The sequence below is a fragment of the Heterodontus francisci genome, chromosome 10 (assembly GCF_036365525.1).
Source record: "Heterodontus francisci isolate sHetFra1 chromosome 10, sHetFra1.hap1, whole genome shotgun sequence".
Lineage (NCBI taxonomy): Eukaryota > Metazoa > Chordata > Chondrichthyes > Heterodontiformes > Heterodontidae > Heterodontus > Heterodontus francisci.
The window spans coordinates 104,119,698-104,146,314 of NC_090380.1; the positions used below are offsets into that span (position 1 = coordinate 104,119,698).

The 26,617-nt window shown below is 44.1% G+C and overlaps 1 protein-coding gene across 1 annotated transcript in view; it reads left to right on the forward strand.

The window, feature by feature from the left end:
* The window catches only part of LOC137374265 (protein FAM3B-like), a 46,552-nt gene extending 20,830 nt beyond the window's left edge, over positions 1-25,722 (forward strand). The window contains exons 2-7 of the mRNA XM_068040061.1: positions 1,375-1,515; positions 2,762-2,885; positions 6,662-6,720; positions 16,606-16,693; positions 24,326-24,458; positions 25,445-25,722. Coding sequence (XP_067896162.1) covers positions 1,375-1,515; positions 2,762-2,885; positions 6,662-6,720; positions 16,606-16,693; positions 24,326-24,458; positions 25,445-25,540 — 641 coding nt within the window. The 3' untranslated portion in view covers positions 25,541-25,722. The remainder of the gene's footprint in view (positions 1-1,374; positions 1,516-2,761; positions 2,886-6,661; positions 6,721-16,605; positions 16,694-24,325; positions 24,459-25,444) is intronic.
* Positions 25,723-26,617: the final 895 nt, after the last annotated feature.

Sequence of the window (26,617 nt, forward strand, 5' to 3'; positions counted from 1 at the left end):
AAAGTACTTAATTGGCTGTAAAGTGCTTGGGGAAGTGCTAAGGTTGCGGAAAGTGCTATAGATTTGCAAATCTATTTCCTTATTAGTGATAAAAATATTGAAGCTATCAATAAAAAGCTGTTTGACTGGATGGGATGGTTGGGGGTCATGTGATGGAACCTCCAGGAATGTGTCCAAACAGAGTTGGCAAGCTACAAAGGAGCACGTTGCAAAGCAGGAGAGCAGATAAGTGGGCAACCCAAAAGTGGAATGGGAGCTTTCTTAAATTTTAAATTACAAATTAGTTGAGAATTGAAAGATATAAACAAATAAACAAACAAACGTTAAAGGTTTAATTACTTCCTTCCAACAGCTTCAAACTGAAAGACAAGATGGCAGCTGATCTGGCAGAAAGATAAGGAGTTTGATTCAGGGCGATCTTGTGTCCAAAAAAACGCAATCACACCTGCTCAACTTTGGAGATGGTGGGAGCGGGGAGGAGATGGTGGGGGTGGGGAGGAGGTGTTGGGGGCGGGGAGTAGGTGGTGGGGGCGGGGAGGAGATGGTGAGGGCGGAGAGGAGGTGGTGGGGGCGGGGAGGAGGTGGTGGGGGCGGGGAGGAGGTGGATTGGGTGAAATAAAAGGAAACTTTCAACTTAGGAAATTTCAATGGAGGCCTTTAAGTGGCCAATTAATTGCACTGAAGGGTCTCCTCCCGCCACCGCTGGTATATTACCAGTAGTGGCCAGGCACTTGGTCAGTTGAGGAGGCCGCCAGGTAAAACCTGGCAGCCTCCTTGCAACCCGTTGGGAGGTGGGGTGAGGGTGGCCCTCCTGATCGGGCAGCCTGTGCCCCACAAAGGGCCTCTCCAACAGCACATGTTGCCTCCACTGGACCACTTGCCCCCACCCTCCTAATCAACCCCCAACCCCCTCGCCAGGGCCCAGACAATTGACCCAGCGAGGCCGGAAATCCCACTTACCATTTTCGGGGCTGGCGTCCCTCTTGTTTCTCACGCTAGGTGCAGTCCCAGCAGTGGCCACTGCTCACGGTGGTGCTGCTGGGACTGAGGAGCTGCCGGCCTGCTGATTGGAGGCGGGACCTGCTGCCTCAGTGGAATTCCTGCCCAAGGCCAATTAAGGGCTGGGGCCATGCAAAATTGTTGTGTGACTTCCAGGCCCGGTGGAGGCGGGCTCACCCTGACTTTTAAGCCGGTAGACAGGGCCTTCGCTCCCATACAAAATTCTGGCCAAGATTTTCAAGCAGGAATTATATTAAATTTGCTAATAAGAAATAGTTATTTTGGAATTTTTTAATAATAGACCTGCATTCCCACAAAACTTTCTTTCCCCTTTACATTAGCTGAATATTGTAAAATGTAACTTTTTTTTAACAGGCTGTTTCAAGCTTGTAATGGTTATTGCAGGCTGTGTTGCAACATGGTATGTGGGCCAGCTGGTGGCAGAGTGCATGATAAGTGGCTGCGTGGAAAGGACCATTAGCACAGTTCAGAAGGCGGTGCAGAAATCCCTTATAGGTAAAAAAAAACTGTTTAGTCTACAAGTTCCACAGTATTACACATTCCAAGTTTGTTGGTCTCCATCTAGATTAGAGCTTCATGCCTAATGATTTGACATGCAGTACCATTGGTGCACAGACTGATGGGTTAGAACAATAGATACTTGATAGCAAAGAAGAATTCCATACAGCTCATTACTACTGTGGAATTAATCCCACTTCCCTGCTCTTCGTATCTTCCTCTGCTTCAATTGCACATCCAATTTTCCTTTTCATTAAAAAAATGCAATGATATCAGCCTCAGCCACTTCCTTTGACAAAGAATTACCTGTTCCAGCTAGCTCTGCTTGAAAAATTTCTTCAAGCCCCTCTCCTCATTCTCGTAGTGACAATCTTGAAAGTCCTTTGTCACCGACCAGAGGAAATGATCATATCCTAATCACCCTACCAAGACACTTAATCATTTCAAAATCTCTACTAAATCTCCTCCTGGCACTCTCCCCTCCAGTGGAAACTGTTCCAGTATCTCAAGTGTCTCCTCATTGCTATAGTTTCCCATCCCTGCCATCACCCTGGTGAATCTATGCCCAATACTCTCCGCCATCAAGTGCCCAAAATTGCACATGTGTGACCTAGCTACTGTTTTGTACAAATTTATCATTACTTCTTTATTCTGGTACTCTATGCTCCTCAATATAAAATTAATTTTTTTGGCTTTCTTTTAATGCTGTCTGTACTTGTACAGAATTGTCTATTTGAACCCCAATGTGGCTCTGTTCATCCACAGTCATTGTCATCTTTCCATCATTCCAGTCACAAATGCATAACCTAAGTTAACATGCTAGTGCAATGCTGCACTGTCAGAGGTGCCATCTTTTAGGGAAGACTTTAATCCAAGGCTCCATCTGTTCTCTCATTTGGGCACGATAGATCCCATGGCACTACTTTAATGAAGAACAGGGAAGTTCTTCCTGTGCTTTGCTCAGTAATTATCCCCACTAAAACAGATTATCATGTCATTATATTTTTGTTGTTTGCTGTGTGCAAATTGTCTACCATGTTTCCGACATTACAACAGTGACTACGCTATACTGTAATGTCATGAAAGACGTCATATAAAATATTCTACTCCCTACTTGTGGAATTGTGTTCCTATAAAGAACCAGCAATTGCACGGAGAGAAAATTGGGAAACTTTTTTTTGGGAAGTGATTTTTTTTAATTATATGTTTTACATATTTCTGTAACTACCTGTAATATTTTCAGCACCTCCCCCAAAGCGAAATAAATGTGATCACTGGACACCATGCCCCAAGGGAACCTTTGCCTTCCGAGTGTTGAGCGGGAGGGAGAAATCCAAACCTCCTAAAATTTGTTTTGAAGATGAAATGTGAGTAACACTGATTCCTTTTCACATTTGATTATAACCCCATGATCAAAATAATTACACCCAGCAACTGGTTGTTTATTAGTTATTGTGACACTAGGAGAGGGAATTTTTTATTTTTTTTGCGAAAAGGGACAATTATGTGCCACCAGGTTGAACAATGTCAGTGCGGGAATTAAATATTTATTTCCATTTCAATTATGATTTGTCCAGGCCAGATTACATCTGTTCTATTTAAAAAAAGGTGGACGACATTACCGTCATTGAATTCCAGGTCATCAACATCCTGGGAGAGTCAACATTGACCAGAAACTTAACTGGACCAGCCACATAAACACTGTGGCTACAAGAGCAGATCAGAGACTGTGTATTCTGATGCAAATGATTCATCTCCTCACTTCCCAAAGCATTTCCACCAGCTACAAGGCACAAGTCAGGAGTGTGATGGAATACTCTCCACTTTCCTGGATGGGTGCAGCTCAAACAACACTCAAGAAGCTCGACACCATCCAGGACAAAGCAGCCCACTTGATTGGCACCTCATTCACAAATATTCACTCCCTCCACCACCGATGCACAGTGGCAGCAGTGTGTACCATCTACAAGATGCACTCCAGAAACTCGCCAAGGCTCCTTCAACAGCACCTTCCAAACCCACAACCTCTACCACAGAGAAGGACAAGGGCAGCAAATACATGAAAACACCACCACCTGTATGTAAGATCCCCTCCAAGTCAACACACCATCCTGACTTAGAAATAATTGCAGTTTCTTCATCATTTCTGGGTCAAATACCTGGAACTCACTATTTAACTGTGGGTGTACCTTCACCACATAGACAGCAGGGGTTCAAGAAGGCAGCTCATCACCACCACCTTCTTGAGGTCAATGAAGGATGAACGATAAATGCTGGCCTTGCCAGTGGTGCCCGCATGCCGGGAACATAAAAACTGACTGTAAAAGTTTCTATAGGTATGTGAAGAGAAAAAGATTGGTGAAGACAAATGTAGGTCCCTTACAGTCAGAAACAGGGGAATTTATTATGGGGAACAAAGAAATGGCTGACCAACTAAATGCATACTTTGGTTCTGTCTTCACAAAGGAGGACACAAATATCATACCAGAAATGTTGGGGAATGCAGGGTTTAGTGAGAGAGAAGAACTGAAGGAAATCAGTATTAGTAGAGAAATGGTGTTGGAGAAATTGATGGGATTGAAGGCCGATAAATCCCCAGGGCCTGATGGTATGCATTCCAGAGTACTGAAGGAAGTGGGCCTAGAAATAGTGGATGGTGGTCATCTTCCAAGATTCTATAGACTCTGGAATAGTTCCTACAGATTGGAGGGTAGCTAATGTAACCCCACTATTTAAAGAGGGAGGTAGAGAGAAAGCAGGGAATTATAGATCAGTCAGCCTGACGTTGGTAGTGGAGAAAATTCTAGAGTCCATTATCAAAGATTTTATAGCAGAGCACTTGGAGAACAGTGGTAGAATCGGACTGAGTCAGCATGGATTTATGAAAGGGAAATCATGCTTGACAAACCTACTAAAATTCTTCGAGGATGTAACTAGTAGAGTTGATGAGGGGGAGCCAATGGATGTGGTTTATTTGGACTTTCAGAAGGCTTTCGACAAAGTCCCACATAAGAGATTAGCATGTAAAATTAAAGTGCATGGGATTGAGGGTAGTGTATTGCGATGGATAGAAAATTGGTTGGCAGACAGGAAACAAAGAGTAGGGATAAATGGGTCTTTTTCCAAATGGCAGGCAGTGACTAGTGGGGTACCGCAGGGATCAGTGCTAGGACCCCAGCTATTCACTATATATTAATGATTTAGATTAGGGAACTAAATGTAATATCTCCAGATTTGCAGATGACACAAAACTGGGTGGGAGGGTGAGTTGTGAGGACGATGCCGAGAGCCTTCAGGGTAATTTGGACAAGTTGAGTGAGTGGACAAATACGTGGCAGATGCATAATGTGGATAAATGTGAGGTTATCCACTTTGGTAGCAAAAACAGGAAGGCAGAATATTATCTGAATGGCTATAAATTGAGAGAGGGGAATATGGAACGAGACCTGGGCGGAACAGTGGCGCAGTGGTTAGCTCTGCAGCCTCACAGCTCCAGCGACCCAGGTTTAGTTCTAGGTACTGCCTGTGCGGAGTTTGCAAGTTCTCCCTGTGACTGTGTGGGTTTCCTGCAGGTGCTCTGGTTTCCTCCCACATGCTAAATACTTGTGGGTTGATAGGTAAATTGGCGATTGTAAATTGCCCCTAGTGTAGGTAGGTGGTAGGAGAATTATGGGGATGTGATAGAGAAGATGGGATTAATGTGGGATTAGTATAAATGGGTCAGCACAGACCTGGTGGGCTGAAGGGCCTGTTTCAGTGCTGTATCTCTCTATGACTCTATGAGAACTGGGTGTTCTTGTACACCAGTCGCTGAAGGTAAGCATGCAGGTGCAACAGGTGGTAAAAAAGGCAAATGGTATGTTGGCCTTCATAACAGGTGGATTTTTCGAGTACAGGAGCAGCAATTATATGGGGCCTTGGTGAGACCACAGCTGGAATAGTGTGTACAGTTTTGGTCTCCTTATCTGAGGAAGGATGTTCTTGCTATAGAGGGAGTGCAGAGAAGGTTTACCAGACTGATTCCTGGGATGGCGGTACTGACATATGAGGAGAGATTGAGTTGGTTAGGATTATATTCTCTGGAGTTCAGAAGAGTGAGGGGGGGATCTCATAGAAACCTATAAAATTCTAACAGGACTTTACAGGGTAGATGCAGGAAGGATGTTCCCGATGGTGGGGAAGTCCAGAACCAGGGGTCATAGTCTAAGGATATGGGGTAAACCATTCAGGACTGAGATAAGGAGAAATTTCTTCACCCAGAGAGTGGTGAGCCTGTGGAATTCACTACCACAGAAAGAAGTTGAGGCCAAAACATTGTATGTTTTCAAGAAGGAGTTAGATATAGCTCTTAGGTTTAAAGGGATCAAAAGATATGGGGGGAAAGCGGGAATAGGTTACTGAGTTGGATTAAAAACAAGAAATGCTGGAACCACTCAGCAGGTCTGGCAGCATCTGTGGAAAGAGAAGCAGAGTTAACGTTTCGGGCCTGACCCGAAACGTTAACTCTGCTTCTCTTTCTACAGATGCTGCCAGACCTGCTGAGTGGTTCCAGCATTTCTTGTTTTTATTTCAGATTTCCAGCATCTGCAGTATTTTGCTTTTATTTTACTGAGTTGGATGATCAGCTATGATCATAATGAATGGCGGAGAAGGCTTGAAGGGCCGAATGGCCTACTTCTGCTCCTATTTTCTATGTTTCTGTGAATAAATAAAAAATAAACTACCCTTACCTAACAAAAATCTGTTAATCTCAGTTTTGACATTTTCAGTTGATCCAATGTCAACAACATTTTACGGGATGGAGTTCCAGATTTCCACTAACCTTTACATGAAGAAGTGTTTGTTGACATCATCCCTGAATGGCCTAGCTCTAATTTTAAGGGTGTCCCATGATTCTGGACACCCCACCAGAGGATATAATTTGTCTCTGTCTGTCCTGCCAATTCCTTTTGATTATTTTAAACATGTCAAATAGTTCACCGATTAATCTTCTATATTAAAGGAAACACAAGATTGATTTATGCAACCTGCCATCATAATTTAACCCTTTAGTCCTGGTGTCATTCTGGTGAAAGATTTGTAACTTAAAATGACAACTTCAGTTAACAGAATCAATTCATTTTTTTAATGTATTTTTAAACAGACTCTTGGGTGGTGTGAAGAATAACTTTGGCAGGGGCATGAATATTGCTATTGTGGAAGGTGAGTTTTCATTTATAAGAGATGCATTTAATTACCCTAAAATGTTACACTGCATGGCAGCTGTTGATTTGTAGCTAAGGAATATTTGAGCTCAGATATGGACGAATTTGACATGCTCTACAGCACCAGCAGACAGCATTGTGAACTCTTGGACCAGCTATGTTATGCTCTGATGCAGAAACATTCTGCCTCCCAACAATATGTTTCATTCTCAGAAGAGAACCCTGCAGCACCATTGTGAATTTTCCAATTCCTAAATTAACAGTCCTTATGGGCTCCCTGAGTGAGATTCCCAATTTGTGGACACTTTGTGCTTTGGGCACCGCTGAGAATTTTTATTTTTATTTTTTATCTTTCACGGTATATGAGAGTCACTGGCAAGGCCAGCATTTATTAACCATCCCTAATTGCCCCTTGGGAATGTGTTGGTGAGCTGCCTTCTTAATACAATTGAGTGGCTTGCTAGGCCACAGAGCACAGTAAGAGTCAACCACATTGCTGTGGGGCTGGAGTCACATATAGGCCAGACTGGATAAGAAAAGCAGACATTAGTAAATCAGATGGATTTTGCAACAATCCGGTAGTTTCATGGTCACCATTATAATTTGGCTGGGACTTCCCAAACCTACTTGACTCAAAAAATTAGCAATTAAGAACTTGATGCAAATCCAAACTCCGTAAGAGGTGAAAGAGGGAATGTGCCATCTGGAAGTGAAGAGTTTTCAGATTAAGAGGGTATTCAGTTATCGCAATCCAGGCATGCCTGTAGTTAGTGGTCTCCAGACAGGTGCTTGTTGCAATTATTGTTACTGACTAATATTCAGTCGATCACCATTTAACAAACTCCATCTTTGAACATACAAATTAGGAGCAGGAGTATGCCACTTGGCCCTTCGAGCCTGCTCCGCCATTCAATAAGTTCATTGCTGAACTGATTACTCCATATTTCTACCTACCTTTGAACATCTTATTTTCGTAGATTCGTTGCTATCACTCCTTGTATTTTATAGAATCATACAGCACAGAAGGAGCTCATTCAGCCCATTGTGTCTGTGCTAGCTCTTTGAAAGATCTATTCTCCACTGGTTGGAGTCATACCTAGCACAAAGGAAAATGGTTGTGGTTGTTGGAGGCCAAACATCTCAGCTCCAGGACATCACTGCAGGAGTTCCTCAGGGTAGTGTCCTAGGCCCAACCATCTTCAGTTGCTTCATCAATGACCTTCCCTCCATCATAAGGTCAGAAGTGGGGGCGTTCACTGATAACTGCATAGTATTCAGTACCATTCACACCTCCTCAGATACTGAAGCAGTCCGTGCCCGCGTTCAGCAAGACCTGGACAATATCCAGGCTTGGACTGATAAGTGGCAAGTAATATTCCACAATGCCAGTTCACCATCTACAAGGCACAAGTCAGCAGTGTGATGGAACAGTCTCCAGTTGCTTAGATGAATGCAGCTCCAGCAACACTCAGGAAGCTCGCGACATCATCCAGGACAAAGCAGTCCGCTTGATTGGCACCCCATCTCTCCATCACCGGCTCACAGTGGCAGAATTGTGTACCGTATATAAGATGCACATCAGCAACTTACCATGCTTCCTTCGACAGCACCTTCCAAACCTGCAACCTCTACCACCTAGAAGGACAGAAGCAACAGGCGCATGGGAAAACCACCAACTGCAATTTTTCCTCCAAGTCACACACCTGACTTGGAAATATATTACCACTCCTTCACCGTCGCTGGGTCAAAATCCTGTAATGTAATCCCTTCCTAAAAGCACTATGGGTGTACCAACACCAGATGGACTGTAGCAGTTCAAGAAGTCAACTCACTACCACCTTCTCATGGGCTAGTAGCGATGGGCAACAAATTCTGGCCTTGCAAGTGACGGTCACATTCCATGAACAAATTTTTAAAAAACTATTAGTCCCACTCTGCTGTTACTTCCCCACGGCCCTGCATTTTTTTTCCCTTTTTAAGTATTTATTCAATTCCCTTTGGAAAGTTACTATAGAATCTGCTTCCACCAACCTGATATTCTTTGCAGAACAATGTAAAGAGCGACTTCAGTGGGAAGCTACATGGTTGAGATGAGAGAAAGGTAAGCACAGTTCCCTAGGATTCCTGGGAAATTATTATTATGATCTTTGGGATCAGTTTGTTATATAATCTCATTCATGACACCTCCCCAAAGGCCCATTCACTCACGATGTTAAATTGAGAAGTTTTTTTTGGGCTAACATGGGAGCAAAGGGAATCATCTCGGACCGGCTTTTCAAAACAAAAACCTGTTCTCGGGATGTTTCCCATTCCTGAATGCCTTGAGAAGGTGGGCGTGGACCTTCTCCTTGAACCACTGTTGCTCCTACAATGGTATCAAGGCGGGAGCAATGCACTGTCAATTCAGTCCCATCGCTCCACAGGTTGTAGCAGATTATTAAAGTTTTCCCACCCAACTGGAAAGCAGCAAAATTAAACACTCTAGTAATCCCCCACCCAGAATAAAACAGACCAAAGCAGGTATTTTTAGACAACAAATTAACTATTTATTAAAACTAAATCTTGACCACTATTAAGTTAACCCTATATCTAAAGGCCTTACAACGTCTTTGTTTAACCTAACTCACCCATTCACACATTCAGAAATCAATGGTTAACCAGTTTTTCACAAAAAATGGAATTTAAAAAATGAGCTGTTACTTAAGAATAAATAAATAACTGGGTTATAAGTCTTTGTGGGTTATATTCCTGATGGGTGAGGTATCCGAGTGTAAAAATAATCAGTTGCAACTTGAAGTTTCCAAGCGGATTTGATGAAATAGTCTTTTCTTGATAGGCATTCAAAGCACTTCGGCTGCAGCAGGTGTCAAACAGTTCTTTCAACATGGGGTATAATGGCAGGTCTATGTTTGGATTTTAAAATTGGTAGATTTCAGTCAAAGCTTTACTGTGAATTCCAGAAAACATAATCAGTCAACACAGATTCAATCTTGAAGGCAATTAACACAGCCTGTGGCTCATTGTTGAATTTCTGCTGAGAGAATTTTCTTCTTTCAAAGCAAGCACACTACGCTTGTGTCTCTCTCAAAACTGGTTTTAGCTGGTTTTTACACAGTTAAATTGAAACATTACACCATGTCACCTCTCTGTTCTGCTGTTGCCGAGCTAACAGTTGCAACTGTGGCACACCGTGCCTCTTAGTTTTTAAAGGCACACTGTTTTTAAACAGAATCTTAAAGGTACACTGTTTTAATCACAGGAGAAAATAAATAGTTCTGTGACAGTAAGGAATTCCAAGATAGTGATTCAGCGATGATGAAGGAATTATGGCACCATATCTCCTAAGTCAGGGCACTATGTACTTGAAAGTGATAATGGTCACCTACCCTTCTCAGTAGTGGAGGTCACAAGGGAGGACCTAAGTTCCCTTCTTGCTCAAACCAACTTGACATTTCTGTTGATTTAAGGAGGGAAAAATCAAATACTTGCTGAATTTTTAAGAGCCAGGCAGTTGTTTACCTGCTTTTGGAAAATCTGAATGATGGAGATTAGGTCATTCCAGGCTTCCACATGCAGCCAGGGAACAGCTGCACTTGGCAGGGTTGGAGAATTATCTCAACTACAGTAGTGAGTGATGGCCAAACCCTTTGCCTCTCTTAAAAGTAGCAATATTTGAAAATGATGTTCTTCATTACATAAATCAAATTCTTAACAGTTTATCCACTCATGTTTCTTCCTGGCAGCCAAGACAGGAAAACCTGTAGATACTGGCTATTTTGATCTATGGGAAGGAGGTAAGACAGATATTTTAAATTTGTGCTTTCCCTTACTCTGTATGTGACAACCTACAGTATTCACCTCGAATAAGTTAGATTCCACCTAGAACTGGGGGTAAGCTTCCTATGAGGATTATCCTGCTGGTTTGATGTAACTTCAGCAGAAGGTACAGAGAAAGTCTGGAGAAATGGCAGAAGCGGTATTTAACCATTTTTCTGGAATCTGTGCAGCTCATCTTCCAAAATAACAGCAGATGAACGGAAATTCACCCGCCTCATCTCAGAAGTGCAAGACTGTTGCATAAGTTCACTCCCATGATCTCAATATTGCGGGGCCTATTATGACATCTACAATGCACACTTTATAACTAAAAATAACTTTTATTGTTAAAGGAAACAGAAATAGACATCAGGAGGTTAATGTTAATGAGAATCTATTGTGGTGTAATTTCTTTTTATACAGACTTATAAAAGGTGCAAAGTGAATTTAACTTCCAAAAATTAAGCTTGAGATCAACAAAAAAACCATGGATATTCTGAATGCTGTTTTCAGGATGTGAGTGACACTGACACACATTGCCCATCCCTATTGCTGTGAGGGACTTTCTTGTAGGGAATAGAGGGATATGGGCCCCGGAAGTGCAGAAGGTGTTAGTTTAGGCAGGCATCAAGATCGGCGCAGGCTTGGAGGGCCGAACAGCCTGTTCCTGTGCTGTACTGTTCTTTGTTCTTTGTATATGTACACCAATCTTTGAAGGTAGCAAGACAAGTTGAGAAGGCTTTTAAAAGGCATGTCAGATCCTTGGCTTTATAAATAGAAGTATAGAGTACAAAAGTGAGGAAGTGCATTCTCACATTTTATAAATCACTGTTTAGACTCCAGCTGGAGTATTGCATATGTTACGAGCAGGTGAGAAAGGTGTCTCGGGGTCCCTCTCAGCCTTCACCTGATCACACCGTAACAGGATTTAATTTTAAACACATCGTGTTTTTAGCTCCCCCTTGGTGAATCCTTGTTCACCACTTTCCAATTATAAGGCAAAAAAACCAGCACAAACAGGTTTTCTTCAGTTTAAAGAAGAAAGGTTGAAATTTATTAAATTTAAATTTAAACTCTAATGTGGTTCATGCCTATGGATATACGATGCGCCCACACTAGCATGCATACGCGATACACACATGCAAATAGAGACAGAAAAGAGCAGAAGAAAAATAAAGTGGAAAAGTTCGAGGCAATATCTGAAGAGTTTTTGTTATGGTTCTTCGAACTCACTGTCGCGTCCTGGATTGTAGGTAGATCTTGCTTTTCGTTGGGGCCCAGTATTCTTCTGAAACCTTGTTCACTGTAGGAGACTTTCCTCTCTTGAGGTTCATGTGTTTTCAATGGATTCAGAGGCTTGTGGCTTGTGAGAACGAGATGGGAGGAGACAGGAGAGATCTTCTCGGTTGAGGAGCAAACAGACTTTCTCTGTTCAAACTATTTATATGAATCAGAAAAACCCAGGTTGCCAAGCAGGTTAGTCATGTGACTAACTGGTCTGACCATGTCTTGGATTGTATCACCTTAGCAGTCTCTGGAATGCTCCTCTTACACACAATAACTGGTGATCAAGGTCCATTGTGGGTTGAATGTGTCAGGGAATGGTACTTTGTCCTTCCAATCATGTCTGTTAATATGCAAATGTCTTTTCCAGCCATGGCTGATCTGTTTAACAATACTTTCTTCACTCCAGTAACAGTTGAAAATCAAGTGTTCATGACAAAATTAAAGTGCCTCATTCTTGGCAGTTGGGGGCCTAGCATGACACATACAACTGGACACCACACTTTAGGAAGGATGTTCGTGTCTTGGAGAGGGTTCAGAGGAGATTTACTAGAATGGTATCAGATATGACGGACTTCAGTTACGTGTAGAGACTAGAGAAACAGTGATTGTTCTCCTTACAGCAGAGGAGGTTAAGGGGAGTATCTTGGTGCTGATTCCTGCTCTTGCTCTGAACTGGAAAACTTTATTAACTTCACTTCCAATTTCCACCCTTCTGTCACCTTCACATGGTCCAACTCTGACACTTCCCTTCCCTTCCTCGACTTCTCTGTCACCATCTCTGGGGATAGCCTGTCTACTAATATTAATTATAAGCTCACCGACTCCCACAGCTACCTCGATTACACTTCCCCCTGCCCCCTGTATGGACTCCATTACATTTTCCCATTTTCCCCTGTTCCATTGCATCTGTTCTGATGATGCAATCTTCCACACCAGCGCTTTTGATATGTCTTTCTTTTTCCTCAACTGAGGATTCCCCCCTGTGGTTGACAGGGCCCTCGACTTTGTCCGACCCATTTCCCGCACTTCTTCCCTCACCCCAACCCCTCCTTCCCAGAACCACAACAGGGTTCCTCTTGTCCTCACTTTCCACCCCACTAGCCTCCACATCCAAAGGATCATCCTCTGCCATTTCCGCCACCTCCAGCGTGATACCACCGCTAAACACATCATCCCCTCCCCTGTCAGCATTCTGAAGGGACCATTGCCTCCGACACAACCTGGTGCACTCCTCCATCACCCCAAATACCTCATTCCCTTCCGACGACACCTTCCCATGCAATCGCAGGTCGGGTAACACCTACCCTTTTACCTCCTCTCTCCTCACCATCCAAGGCCCCGAACACTCCTTCCAGGCGAAGCAGTGATTTACTTATGCTTCTTTCAATCTCGTATACTGTATTCACTGCTCACAGTGCGTTTGCCTGTACATTGGGGAGACCAAACGTAGATTAGGTGATCGCTTTGAGGACACCTCTGCTTAGTCCTCAAGCATGATCCCGAGTTTCCAGATGCTTGCCATTTTAATTCACCACCTTTCTTTCATGCCCACATTTCTGTCCTCGGCGTGCTGCAGTGTTCCAGTGAAGCTCAACGCAAGCTCGAGGAACAGCACCTCATCTTTTAATTAGACATCTTACAGCATTCATGAGCTCAGCATTGAGTTCAACAATTTCAGACCATGACTGCCATTTTCATTGTTTTTTCCCATATGCTAGTCTTAAACTTGTTCTGATGAAAGGTCACAGACCTGAAATGTTAATTCTGTTTCTCCACAGATGCTGCCAGACCTATTGAGTATTTCTGGCACTTTCTGTTCCCATTTCAGAGTTCCAGCATCTGCAGTATTTTGCTCTTATTCAACTTGTTTTTCATGATTTTGCTTTCAGACAGAGTTGTTTATAATTCTCCCATTAATACTCTTTCTGGGCAAATGCTCTGTCCTTTACTATAGCTATTACTACTCACTTTGCCATTTATTCTGTGACATCTTTTGTCATTTTATCGTTCCTGCCCTCCACCCTATCACAGACCTTCCCTTCCGACCTCTTTCACTTGCTCAAAGCTTATTACATTTTTAACCTTTGCCAGTTCTGATGAAAGGTCACAGACCTGAAATGCTAACTCTGTTTCTCTCCCCACAGATTCTGCCAGACCTGCTGAGTATTTCCAGCACTTACTGTTTATATTTCAGATTTCCAGCATCCACAGTATTTTGCTTTTATTATGAGGTTAAGGGGAGATTTGATCGAGATGTTCAAAACCATGAATCATTTTGATAGAGTAAATAAGGAGAAACTGTTTCCAGTGGCAGAAGGATCAGCAGAGGTCACAGATTTAAGGTAATTGGCAAAAAGAACCAGCGAAAACATGAGAAAAAAATAACACAGTGATCTGGAATGCGTTGTTGGAAAGGGTGGTGGAAGCAGATTGAATAGTAACTTTTAAAAAGAAATTTGCTAAATATTTGAAAAGGATAAATTTACAGGGCTATGGGGGAAAAAGCAGGGGAGTGAGACTAAATGGATCACACTTTCAAAGCACCAGCACAGGTATGATGAACTGAATGGCATTCTTTTGTGCTGTACAATTCTATGATTCTTCGGGTGACCATTTTACTTGGTGTGCCACTTCAGAGGATATTAAGAGTGTGGGATTAGAATTACAGTAAGTGTTGACCCAGCCAGATTTCCTGCCTTGAAGCATATTAACGAAACGATTGAGCTTTTACACTCCAATAGCTTTCACAGTAATTTTTCTGTTGCTGACCCACACATTACCAGACTTATTGACTTTGATCTCAGAATGTGCTGAGTTGGGTTGGATAGAAAAGGCTGGAGCCAAAGCTCACTCACTGTCATAACCACTACACTGCTGCATCAATACCTGTGCTGACACCTGTGCTTGTTCTGCATCACTTACACTACTGGCTGCTCTTTCGGTGCTTTTCCTTAATTTCAACAACAAAAACTTATATTTGCATAGCACCTTTAATGGGCTGGATTTTGTTCTCAGCCCGACGTCAGGTTTCATGGCAGTGGCAGGGGAGGCCAGAGAATCGGAGCGGCATCAACTGCCAAGGAGCCGGACGCCAGGATTGCCATCCTAATCTTCCTAGCAGCTACGAAGCTCCGTGACGGCCCCTCCACCGCTCTTCAACAGAACCCTGCTTTACATATGTAAAATACCTCCCTGCATAAATTTAAATTTAATTTCCCGTGATCTTACCTTCAGTTCTCAATCCTGAGCTCATCGTGTGGCATTGATGTACCTTCACTTTCCCATCTTGGAGAAGCTGGTGCCACCGAGGTGGGAAAGGAGTCAACTCTGTCTAATTTGTATGGGGAAGGGGGAAAGGGGAAGGGGTCAGCTTTGCATGATGTGTATGGGGAAGCAGGGGAAGGGGTCAACTCAGGGCTGGCAGTCTTTTAAGAATGGTGCCAGCACCTGTTCCTGCTTCAGATGACACCGTGAACAGTGTCGCCAATGCCGCTCCTGCCACGTGATTGGTGGTGGGGGGGGGGGGGGTGGCAGGTGTGGGAGCAGCCTCCGTCAATATGTTAAGTGGCCGCCCACCATATAATCGCAGCAGCGTGGGTCCCATGCGGGACTGCAGCCATATTCTGCACCCACCGCCACTTCCGGCAGTGGGACAACAAAATCCAGCCCAATGTAATAAAGCACTTCACAGGAGCATTATCAAATAAAATTTGACACTGAGCCACATAAGGAGATATTAGGACAGATGTCCAAAATCTTGTGCAAAGAGGCAGATTTTAGGAAGTGTCTTAAAGCAGGAAAGACAAGTAGAGAGTTGGAGTGGTTTAGGGAGGAAATTCCAGAGCTTGGATCCTTGGCAGCTGAAGTGATTAACATCAGGGCTGCTCAAGAGGCCAGAATGGGAAGAGGTTGCAGAGATAGGGAGGAGTGAGGCCATAGAGGGTTTGAAAACAAGGATGAGAATTTCCTTCTCTTAATTTCTTCCATGCTTGCTGCTTGCCTTCATCGGTCGGGGCATAGAGTATAAAAATTGGCAAGTCATGTTGCAGTTGTACAGAACCTTGGTTAGGCCACACTTAGAATATTGCGTGCAATTCTGGTCGCCACACTACCAGAAGGACGTGGAGGCTTTGGAGAGGGTACAGAGGAGGTTTACCAGGATGTTGCCTGGTCTGGAGGGCATTAGCTATGAGGAGAGGTTGGAAAAACTCGGATTGTTTTCACTGGAACGACGGAGGTGGAGGGGCAACATGATAGAGGTTTACAAAGTTATGAGTGGCATGGACAGAGTGGATAGTCAGAAGCTTTTTCCCAGGGCGGAAGAGTCAGTTGCTAGGGGGCATAGGTTTAAGGTGCGAGGGGCAAAGTTTAGAGGGGATGTGCGAGGCAAGTTTTTTACACAGAGGGTGGTGAGTGCCTGGAACTTGCTTCTAGGGGAGGTGGTGGAAGCAGATACGATAGTGACGTTTAAGAGACATCTTGACAAATACATGAATAGGAAGGGAATAGAGGGATATGGGCCCCGGAAGTGCAGAAGGTGTTAGTTTCGGCAGGCATCAAGATCGGCGCAGGCTTGGAGGGCCGAATGGCCTGTTCCTGTGCTGTACTGTTCTTTGTTCTTTGTTTGTTCTTTGCTCAAGGCCCTAAACACTATGAGCTACATCCAGTAGGTTTAAATTATCTTCATCTTTCATATGCTAACTGAAGTGTATCTTCAGTCATTTCTTTTTAGATTAATGATACATGTGTATAAATCTGACCTCTTTTAATTTACTGTCAGATAATTCAGGACGAATGATTAAATTTATTGAAAAGGCACCGGATGGTTCCCTTATCTTGATGGCAACATTTGATGACAGTTCTACCAGGTGAGTGGAAATAAACACCAGTCCTGTGAACGTTAGAAGGAAGGAAAGGTTAAAGAGATGTAACAGTGTATAACGCATGCCACTGTAAATAATGTAACTGGTTCACATTCCTCACATTCGCGCCACTATGATTGATGACCATGATAGCCATCAGAGCTGAGCCTGAATCAACCTACATCTGCACATGTGCCGTTTTGAGCTCAGGATGTACCAAAGCACTTTTTAGCCTGTGAAGTACTATAAAATTGACCAATTAGTGACTATCCTTCTTAGTGGGAGATCAAAGGGCTTCTATGGGGTTGAGTTGGTTTCAAGATTAGATCCCATCAGGAAGACTGAGGCCAAGCCGCCCCTCCATGGAACCAGTTGGGTCCACTTTACTCTGTGATGATTGAGCACCCAGCTCAGCTCATTAACGGATTCTGAAGGAGTAGATGTGTCTCTGGGGCAGGGATTCATCCCAATCAACTTCAGCTAACTTCATAAGCCAAAGACTGGATTGGTCTTGGCTGGAAAAACCACAGGAAGTATAAATAAAAACAAGAAATGCTGGAAACACTCAGCAGGTCTGGCAGCATTTGTGGAGAGAGAAGCAGAGTTAACGTTTCTGGTCAGTGACCCTTCTTCAGAACTAGCAAATATTAGAAATGTAAAAGGTTATAAGCAAGTAAAGTGGGGGTGGGGCAAGAGATAACAAAGGAGAGGGTGTAGATAGGACAAGGTCACAGAATAGCTGACCAGAAGGTCATGGAGCAAAGATATGTTAATGGTGTGTTGAAAGACAAAGCATTAGTACAGAAAGGGTGTTAATGGACTGAAAATTGAACAGCCGCAAGTACAAACATGAAATAAAAGTGGGTAAGCAAACTGAACAAACTAAGATGACATAAAATAAAATAAACACAAAAAAAAATTTTTTTTAAAGGAAAAAGAAAAAAATAACTAAAAATAAAAGTAAAATGGGGGGCCCATCATGCTCTGAAATTATTGAACTCAATATTCAGTCCGGCAGGCTGTAGTGTGCCTAATTGGTAAATGAGATGCTGTTCCTCGAGCTTGCGTTGATGTTCACTGGAACACTGCAGCAATCCCAGGACGGAGATGTGAGCATGAGAGCAGGGGGTGTGTTGAAATGGCAAGCAACCGGAAGCTCAGGGTCCTGCTTGCGGACTGAGCGGAGGTGTTCTGCAAAGCGGTCATCCAGTCTGCGAAGTATACAGGAAGTATATCAATGCTCTGTTCTGGTACTTTTACACATAACTTGGGGCTTGAGGGTCATGTCAGTCAGCACCTAAGTTCTTTGGATTTGGGTATTTATTTTTTTATTCATTCATGGGATCTGGGCATCGCTGGCCAGGCTAGCATTTATTGCCCATCCCTAATTGCCCTTGAGAAGGTGGTGGTGAGCCCTATAGGGAAAGAGTACAGGCTCCAAAATGGGCAAAAGGAAGTTCCACCTGGGTGAGAAAGGGGTCTAGGGCTCCCCTCTCAGCCTTTTCCTGGTTTGGCCGTAATGAGGTTTAATTTTTAAAACACTATGTTTTTAGCTTCCCCTCAGTGAATCCTTGCTCACTGCTCTCTAATTGTGATTGCAAAGAAATCAACCAGACAGGTTTTCTCCGATTTAAACAAGGTGTAAGTTTATTAACTTTAAAACTCTAATTCAGTTAAAACTACTAAAAATACGCACGCGACCACACTCGCATACATACAGGATAAACACACATGCAAATAGAGACAGAGGAGGAGAAAGGTTTGAAGTAATAGTTGGAGTTCAGTTACTGGTTTTGGATTGGATGTAAAGTCTTTGACTGAAGTTAAGTCTTGCAGTTCTCATTGGGGCCCAGTGCACATTTTCAAACTTGTTCTGCTGGTCTTCTGTCTTGAGGCTTGTTACTTCTGTGAGTCCCTGGAACTTTGCTTGAGAGAGAGAGGGAGAGAGAGAGACAGAGAGAGAGAGGTGCTCTTGAAGTTCAATTGCAGTCTCTTCCCAAACTGTTCTGTGTCATGCACAATTCAAACAACCCCCAGGTTGGCCAGTAGGTTAGTCATAGAAACCTTGGGTTCATGGCATGTACACTGGTTTTCTTACCATTCCCCAGCTCTTCTACTGAAGTTGCTGGTCTCCATATTACTGGATAAGATGCAAAAAGATTTACAATGATGATCCCAGAACTACAAGGTTATAAATATCAGGAAGAACTGAACAAGCTGAGGCTCTATTCCCAAGAAAAGAGAAGGCTTGGGGTGACCTAATAGAGGTCTTTAACATTATGAAGGGGTTTGATAGGGTAGACACAGAGAAGATATTTCCACTTGTGGGAAGAGTCAAAAACTAGAGGCCCTAATATGAGATAGTCACTAATAAATCCAATAAAGAGTTCAGGAGAAACTTCTTTATCTGGAGAGTGGTTAGAATGTGGAACTCACTACCATATGGAGCAGTGAGGCAAATAACATAGATACAATTAAGGGGAAACTAGATAAACACATGAGGGAGAAAAGAATGAGCATATGCTGAAGAGGTTAGATGAAGAGGAATGGGAAGAGGCTCCTATGGAGCATAAGGACCATCATGGACCTGTTGGGCTGAATGGCCTGTTTCTGCATTGTGAATTCTACGTAACTCTGTAATTTTGTGGACAATCACCCATCTTTAAGCCCTTCATATTAATATTGTTTTCAATAGATCAGGGTTCTTTGCTTCGGTGAGGAATAGCTGAGAATTTTTAATGCAATATTAAGTAGAACATTTGTATTTTCCATTAATCCACCTTGCTCTTGTGAGGAAAACTACACCTGCCAAGAATGAAGCATATTAATTTCATCACATGGAACATTAATTTTAAACTCTTACTGGACTGAAAACATGGCAGCACCTGCATTCTAAAAGGACAGTGGCTGGAAACATTTGCATTCAAAGAGACAGTTGCCTGAAGAAGACAATGGAACTGTTCCCTGATTCAATTAACCACATGGATTTTGATCAAAAGACATTGAGTGTGTGAAAGCTAGCATTCCAGACCCCCTACTGAGGATGTCTACTGAGATTGAAAGAATCTACAAACAATCCAGGTGGAGAGCTAGTCACATGACTGGCCTGCTGGCCCGGGTTTGGTTTGAATTGGGTTCACAGAACAGTTTGGGTCAAACTGCAATTTGAAGACTAAAGAGAAAGAAGACCTCTCTCTCTCTCTCTCCCTCTCACGCAAAGGGAACCCCTGAAGAACTAAGCCAAGACAGAAAACCAGTGAAACAAGTTTGAAAGAGTATGCTGGGCCCCAACAAGACGGCAAGATTGAACTGCAATCAAAGACTTTACATAAAACTCAAAAGCAAGTGAATGCCAGCTATTGCTTCAAATCTTTCCCCTTCATTCTTTCTCCTTTTCTGTCTCTATCTGCGTGTGTGTTTATTGTGTATGCATGCTAGCATGGGCGCATCGCATATTTTTAGTAGTTTTAACCGAAGTAGAGTTTTAAGGTTAATAAACTTACACCTTTCTTCTTTAAATCTAAGAAAACTTGTCTGGTTCATTTCTTTGCCCTTACAATTAGAGAGCAGTGAACAAGGATTCACTGAGGGGACCCCTAAACCCCTTTCTCACCTGGTCATGACACTCTTTTATCCTAGGCTTGACAAATGTAATCTTTTCAGTGGGACCCCACTCTGTATCTCCTTCAAGTATTTGTCCATGGGTCAGTTTGGATTCTGTTGGGTGTCAGTAAGTTCACTTTCTTTCCTTTATGAATTGCTGAGAGTTTGCCTGCTCAGCTTCTTTGTTAAATGTCCGCAAGTCTGTTCAGTTTTCTTTGTAAATGGCCCACCTTGTCTAGATTCAGGCAACATTGGTACCATTTCCTTTTTGATTTGATGAAATTTATACTGATTTTAGTGTCACGGTGGCCCAGTGGTTGTTTAAGGGTAGTGGGTACTCTGATTTATATTGGGTAAGGATATCAAAAGATTTGCAGAAATGGAGTTGAGATGCAGATCAGCCAAGATCTGACTCAGTGGCAGAATGGGCTGAGGTGCTGAATGTCTCCATCTGTCTCGACGGCCAGAATTGTACACCGTCCCCTCCCCACCACCCCCGCACCCCGCCCAGGAATGGGCTGGGAGCGTGAAATTGGGTGAGATGGCAGGGGTTGCTATATCCATCACCTACCCGCCTCCACGGGTATTTTACCTTCGGCGGGGGAGGTGACAAGTAGCCTTGCCTGCCCTTGGGTCAATTGATGTACTCAAGCGGCAAATTAATGGCCACTTAAGGGCCTCTCCACGCTGCCGCTGTTATTTTACCAGCGGTAGGGGTGAGAGCATAAGCCACATGGTGAGGCTGCCAGGTATATCCTAGCAGATTGACTGTGGGATTGGTGGGGGGTGGGGGGCTCCCTCCTTCTCAGGCACATGGTGCCCCATGGTGGGGGGTGGGGGTTGGAAGGGCCCTTTCAGTGGCAAGGTTTGCCCCTGCTTGAAGAACACCACCCAGTCTCTTGATTGCCCCCTCCACCCCACCCCACCTTGCCAGGGCCTGCCTTACTGGCCCCAGCAAGCCCACCCCACTGACCTTTATTCCGGGCCTCCAGGGCTGATCCCGATCCTAGGCCTGCTGCAACCCCAGCAGCGGCCACTGCTTCTGGTGTCGCTGCTGGGCCTGAAGAGCTGTCAGCCATGTGATTGGCCGGCAACTGCTGGAGGCGGGACATCCTGCCTCGGGGGGGCAAAGCCACGGCCTCAGGCAACTAATTGCTTGATGACTGTAAAATCTGGTGATGGCTTTCAGGGCTGATGGAGGCGGGCTCGCTCCTGACTTTCCAGCCAATGGGTGGGGCCAACGCCTCCACATAAAATCTTGCCCTATCTTCCTCTGTTCTCCAGTGCAACACAGCAGGAGGTACTAGGACTGATTTGCATCTCATTATGCTGCCGCTTTTCAGCATCACTGGGGTAGGCAGTGAGATAAAAGTTTGAAAACAAAACACTGCTAATTTGCCACCGGATGCAATTTTGGAACAGGACTCGAATTCGTTAGCCAATACTCCAGTCCAAAACAGAGAGAGGGTAAATGTAGGTGCTAAGATCTTCTAGTGTAACTTACAGTAGAACAGTTGAATCAGTGATCCTTAAGGAGCTGCTAGAGTTGCTCTGTAAAAAACCACAAACCTCTCGTTCACTGAGATGCCTGTCAGCACTTGTTTATTGTGAGCCTCTCATCAATTTTATCTCAGTGAGGCCCAATCACCAAAATAGGCTGGGCTACTGCCGTTGACATTAGGCATATTGTGGTAACATCACTCGCCCACATCTCGCCTGCCCGATATTTATTCAAGACTAATATTGCACAATAAACTAAGGTAAAATCAGCCTGTTTAGGTGGACTTTAAAAATCCCATGGCACTACTAGACAAGCAAGGAAGTTCTCGTAGTATCCTAGCCAGCTTTCCACCTTCAGGCAAAACCGCAAATAAGCAAATTAACTAGTTAATCATCTCATTTTCTATTTGTGGGAGCTTACTGTGTGTAAGTTGGCTGCTGAATTTACCTGCCAAGCAACAAAGGCTGCCCTTCAAAACAGATTTGTTAATTCTGAAGCACTTTCAAACTTCCTACAAACATTGGCTGGGATCTTGTGGAGGCGGTGAAGTTCCCAGCCGGGGCTGAAAAAGGCAGGGGGGGAATCAGCATTTTCGTGCCCCAGCCCCCAGTCCCCAGCACGATCCTCGGTTGTTCCAGAGGCAGTATTTCCAGTACCAGGATCTCACCTCCAAGAGCTGCCGACCAATCAGAGGACCGGCAGCTCAGCAATATTGGCAGCGCCACCGGGAGTGGTGGCCACTGCCACTACTGCAGAAGCCTTGGACACAGGCCCAGCGCTGGTACCCCAGACCTCTGGTGAGTGAGGCGGGATTTCTAAAGCCAATCTGGAAGGCCCCGGTTGGGGTGGGGGGGGGGGAGTGAAGTCCAGGGGAAGGTGGGTTCCATGGAGATGGAGTTTTTGCCGGCGGGGTCCTCCGTGGACCACAGATTGCCCACAGAGGAAGGACCCCACCCAAGCAAGCAGGGCAGGCACCCCGGTTTACAAGGCCCTCCCCACGTGGTGGAGGCACCCCCTGCTGCTGGTTACATTCCAGCAGTGGTGAGAAGAGGCCCTTAAGTGGTTCTATGGGCCCCTACGCCTCCGACCCCACTCAGGGGGGCCCATAAAATTTAGCCCAATATAATCCTCTATAAAATAAGAAAATGATTTCTTTAATCAGCATGTTGGGACTAAAGAATGGATCTCATTGTAATTTTCAGTATCAAAATCAAACACTCCCACGTCAGGTTATAAATGGAACAATGCTCCTTTCATTCTGCCTTAACAACATGTGACAGTTCGAACCTTGGACGGCCATCTTCTAAGGCACAAGCGCGATCATTTCCATTTTCCTTACCCAACTTACAGCCAGTTTTCCTGATGTGGAGCACACCACTCAATAATTAAGTTAAGACTGACCAAACTAATTTCACAATGAGTGGATTGAGGAGTGATCTGATCAAAATGTTTGAAATTTTAAAAGGATCTGATAAGGTAGATATGGAGAAATTATTTCGTTTGGTAGGGGAATCAAGAACAAGGTAATATAATCTTCAAATTAGAGCAGTGTCATTCCTGAGTGAAATTAGGAAGCACTTTTCCACACAGAAGGTAATAGAAATCTGGTTCTCCTGCCTCACCACCCGCTCCCCGCAAAAGGCCGAGGATGCTGGAGCTTTCAAGACTCAGATTATTCGATATTTGCTAAATTAGGGTATCCAAGGCATAGGGAACAAATGTGGGTAAATGAAGTTGAGGTACAGACCAGCCAAGATCTAACTGAGTGACAAGGCAGGCTTGAGGGGCAGAATGTCCGACTGGTGTTCCTATCGTTTCCATGTACATTGCAGTTAACAGTTGGGGAAAATATAACTTGTCTCTCTGGGCTGCATTTGAGCCTAGCTCCTGTAGGATTAGTTTACTAGCCTTCTGGACCATTCTGTCACTTCAACCCCAGTTTCATATCCTGGACATTTTCATTTTGAACAAAAGATCTTGGTGATGGTCAAATCCCATGAATGAATAAAAAAAGTCCCGAGGAGTCTGTCAATGAGTGGGAAGCATTGCTCCTCCTGTCCTTGCAAAAAATCAGGTAGCAGTTTTTTTTTAATTGGGAGGATTTTCAGGGCAGCCTGCAGTGGACCTCTAACTCAGCAACTAAATGGTCAGTTCCACTGGGCACGCTCCACCCAGTTGAACACCAAATTTGCATATTTAAGGAGGCCGCAGCCTGTTAAGGCAACAGTGCGGCTAGCCTGTTCCAAAATTGCAGAGTTCTAGATATTGGCTGAAAGGGGAGGCTAAGTAGATTGCAGCCGCTTTTGGCCACTCCATTCCTGCCCAAAACCAGGGACAAATATTACCTCTGATGCACTTTAAATGTGTCTCTAAATGAGTTCCAAAACAATTAAAGAAAAACTAGTTCAGCATACGCGTGAGTAAGAATTGCGAAGGTTCAACAGCTGGTCTGAGTGGGATTGGCTGTCATTTTCTACTCAATAGCAATCCTTGTCATTTATGCATGTGCATCCTCCTATTCTGATTACTCCAAGGCTGACAGAAGATGCCAAGCACTACATTGAGGTGTTGGGCAGCAAGGAGATACGGAAGTTGGCCTTCCGAGGGAACTGGGTCTTTCTCGGCACTAAAGGATTCACACTGCCCAAGAATTTTCAGAGGGAGAAGGTTGGTAAACTGGAGATTTTTTAGTCCTTCTTTGGAAAGGTATTCTCCTTTCATTAGGTTATTTGCCTGCTCAAGCAAAACATTAATAGTCAGGAGCTGCTCCTGGAAGCAGGTTTAGTGAAATTACTGATCAATGTTTAGAAATTTCAAAACTACCCATGGTTTAACACTTGAGGAGGTATCTAAATGTAACCTGAAGTTCCAGTTATATGACAATGTAAGTGGAGGTTTGGAACAGTTTACCCATTCAGTAGCTGGAATTTTCCTGGCATGGAGTGAGTCCCTGTGTCGGGACCATATGCAGGTCCCGAGCCTGTGCTGGCGGACAGTCGGACCATAGTGGTAATCTTCCCGGTGGCGGTCAATTAAGGGGCTGCTACCAGGCCCCGCCACCCATTGAAGGACAGCGGGCTGGGTCTCCCAATCCGAGGACCAGCATCTCGGCAGCAAATACCGTGAGAGGTGGCCACTGCTGAGGCTGCAAGGAGAAAAGGGCATCTCCATTTTGAGGCACCCTCGTGGGGGAGGTAACCAAATTTATTCCCATGCCGGGGCCAGGCAGGCATGTCCCAGTGTTCGGAGGGGAAACCCCTCCAGCAGTAGCGTTGGGGCCTTGGGGACAACCTTTGTGACCGGGGACCCCTCCTTGGGCCTCTGGAATAACTTGAACCCCCATAATACATTTGAGACTGCTACAAGCACTAGAATAAGAGGACATAGGCTCAAGCTTAAAATAGTTCAGGTGCATCAACACTTTAGATAATGTGATGAATATGTGGAAGGTTTAAAGGTGAGTTCAATAGATATTTGAGGGAGTGGTGATTGAAGGCACTGCTTGAGTTTTTAGGATTGGCCGGATGAACTGCAGAATCCATTTTCATTCCTGTTGCTATTTAAAAGGGAGAGATTCAGAGAGAGGGCAATTGGGAAGAGAAGGTGTGCATTTCTGCAGAAACATTATTAGCCTTTTCTTTTTATTGTAACAGATTATCAACAGCAAGAGTGGCACAAATCGATATGGTACCTGGCCGGCAGAGATCCAGATTGATGGGTGCTTCTCACCAAAGACAGACTACCTGTAACGGGTGCTCTTGGCCTCTCAGTGTGGTTCACAGCACAGCTCAATTTCCCTCTCTCATTACTGGACGGAACAAAAAAGCCAACACTGTGCATTCAATCAATCAAAGATTAAAAGAATTGAAATAAGTCAGATACAAAGGGTATAATTTTAACTTAACTCTCCAGGTGGGAAACACACGGGATTGGGTGGAACACTGGTTTCATGTCCCGGCCAATATTACTCTCCTGTTGGGTAGGGTGTAGGGCCAGCGTTGCACTCAATCCAATCAGTGTTCTGTTGGGTGGGTTAGGTTAAAAATTGCCACCAAAGTTTCCTAGCTACTTGAATCAAGCAAGGATCTGAGTTTCAGGTAGCCTTCCATACAGGGAAATTAATATTTAAGAAAGATGCTGGGTCCCAACTTTTACCAGGATCTAGTCCTGGCAACCACTGTAAGCCTGCTTCTTTCAGTTACCTGGGGGCAACTGGGGAGAAACTGGTGGAAATAAGACATAAAAAACAGGAGCAGGAGTACTCCTTATAGTTCCTTTAGCCCAGTAAGATCATGAATGATTTTCTACCTCAACTTCACCTTCCCACATTATCTCGACAACTGAAGTCATCATGTTTGTGCCATCTCTTCCCATGGCGTAACCACAGAGGCAACATTAAGTATAAGAAGTGTCTGCACCAGGGCAAACACAGGGGCCGAAACCCAATAAAACAAAGTCTCGCTCCAGATTCCTCCTCTTCCAGTCCAAATAACAGCAACTTTACATCGCCAGATGCCAGGAATTCCTAACACCCTGCTTTCTGCTAGTTGCTACTGAGCTACACCAGAAGTAAATGTTAAGGACTCATGAAAATGTTTGCAATTCCATAATACCTGACCTTGGACTCACATTATGTCCGTGTGGATGACTTGTTCTGTCATCGTCTGAATTCAAACACAGGTTCTCCCTATAATTGATATCCTTTCAATAACTTGGATCCACTTTCACTATTCTTTTTCTAAAAAAAAACTTTTGGCAGGGATGGTCTTGATTAAACCTTCCTTTCACTGAAAAGCAAGGTACGTTTTTACAACCGAAGGTGAACA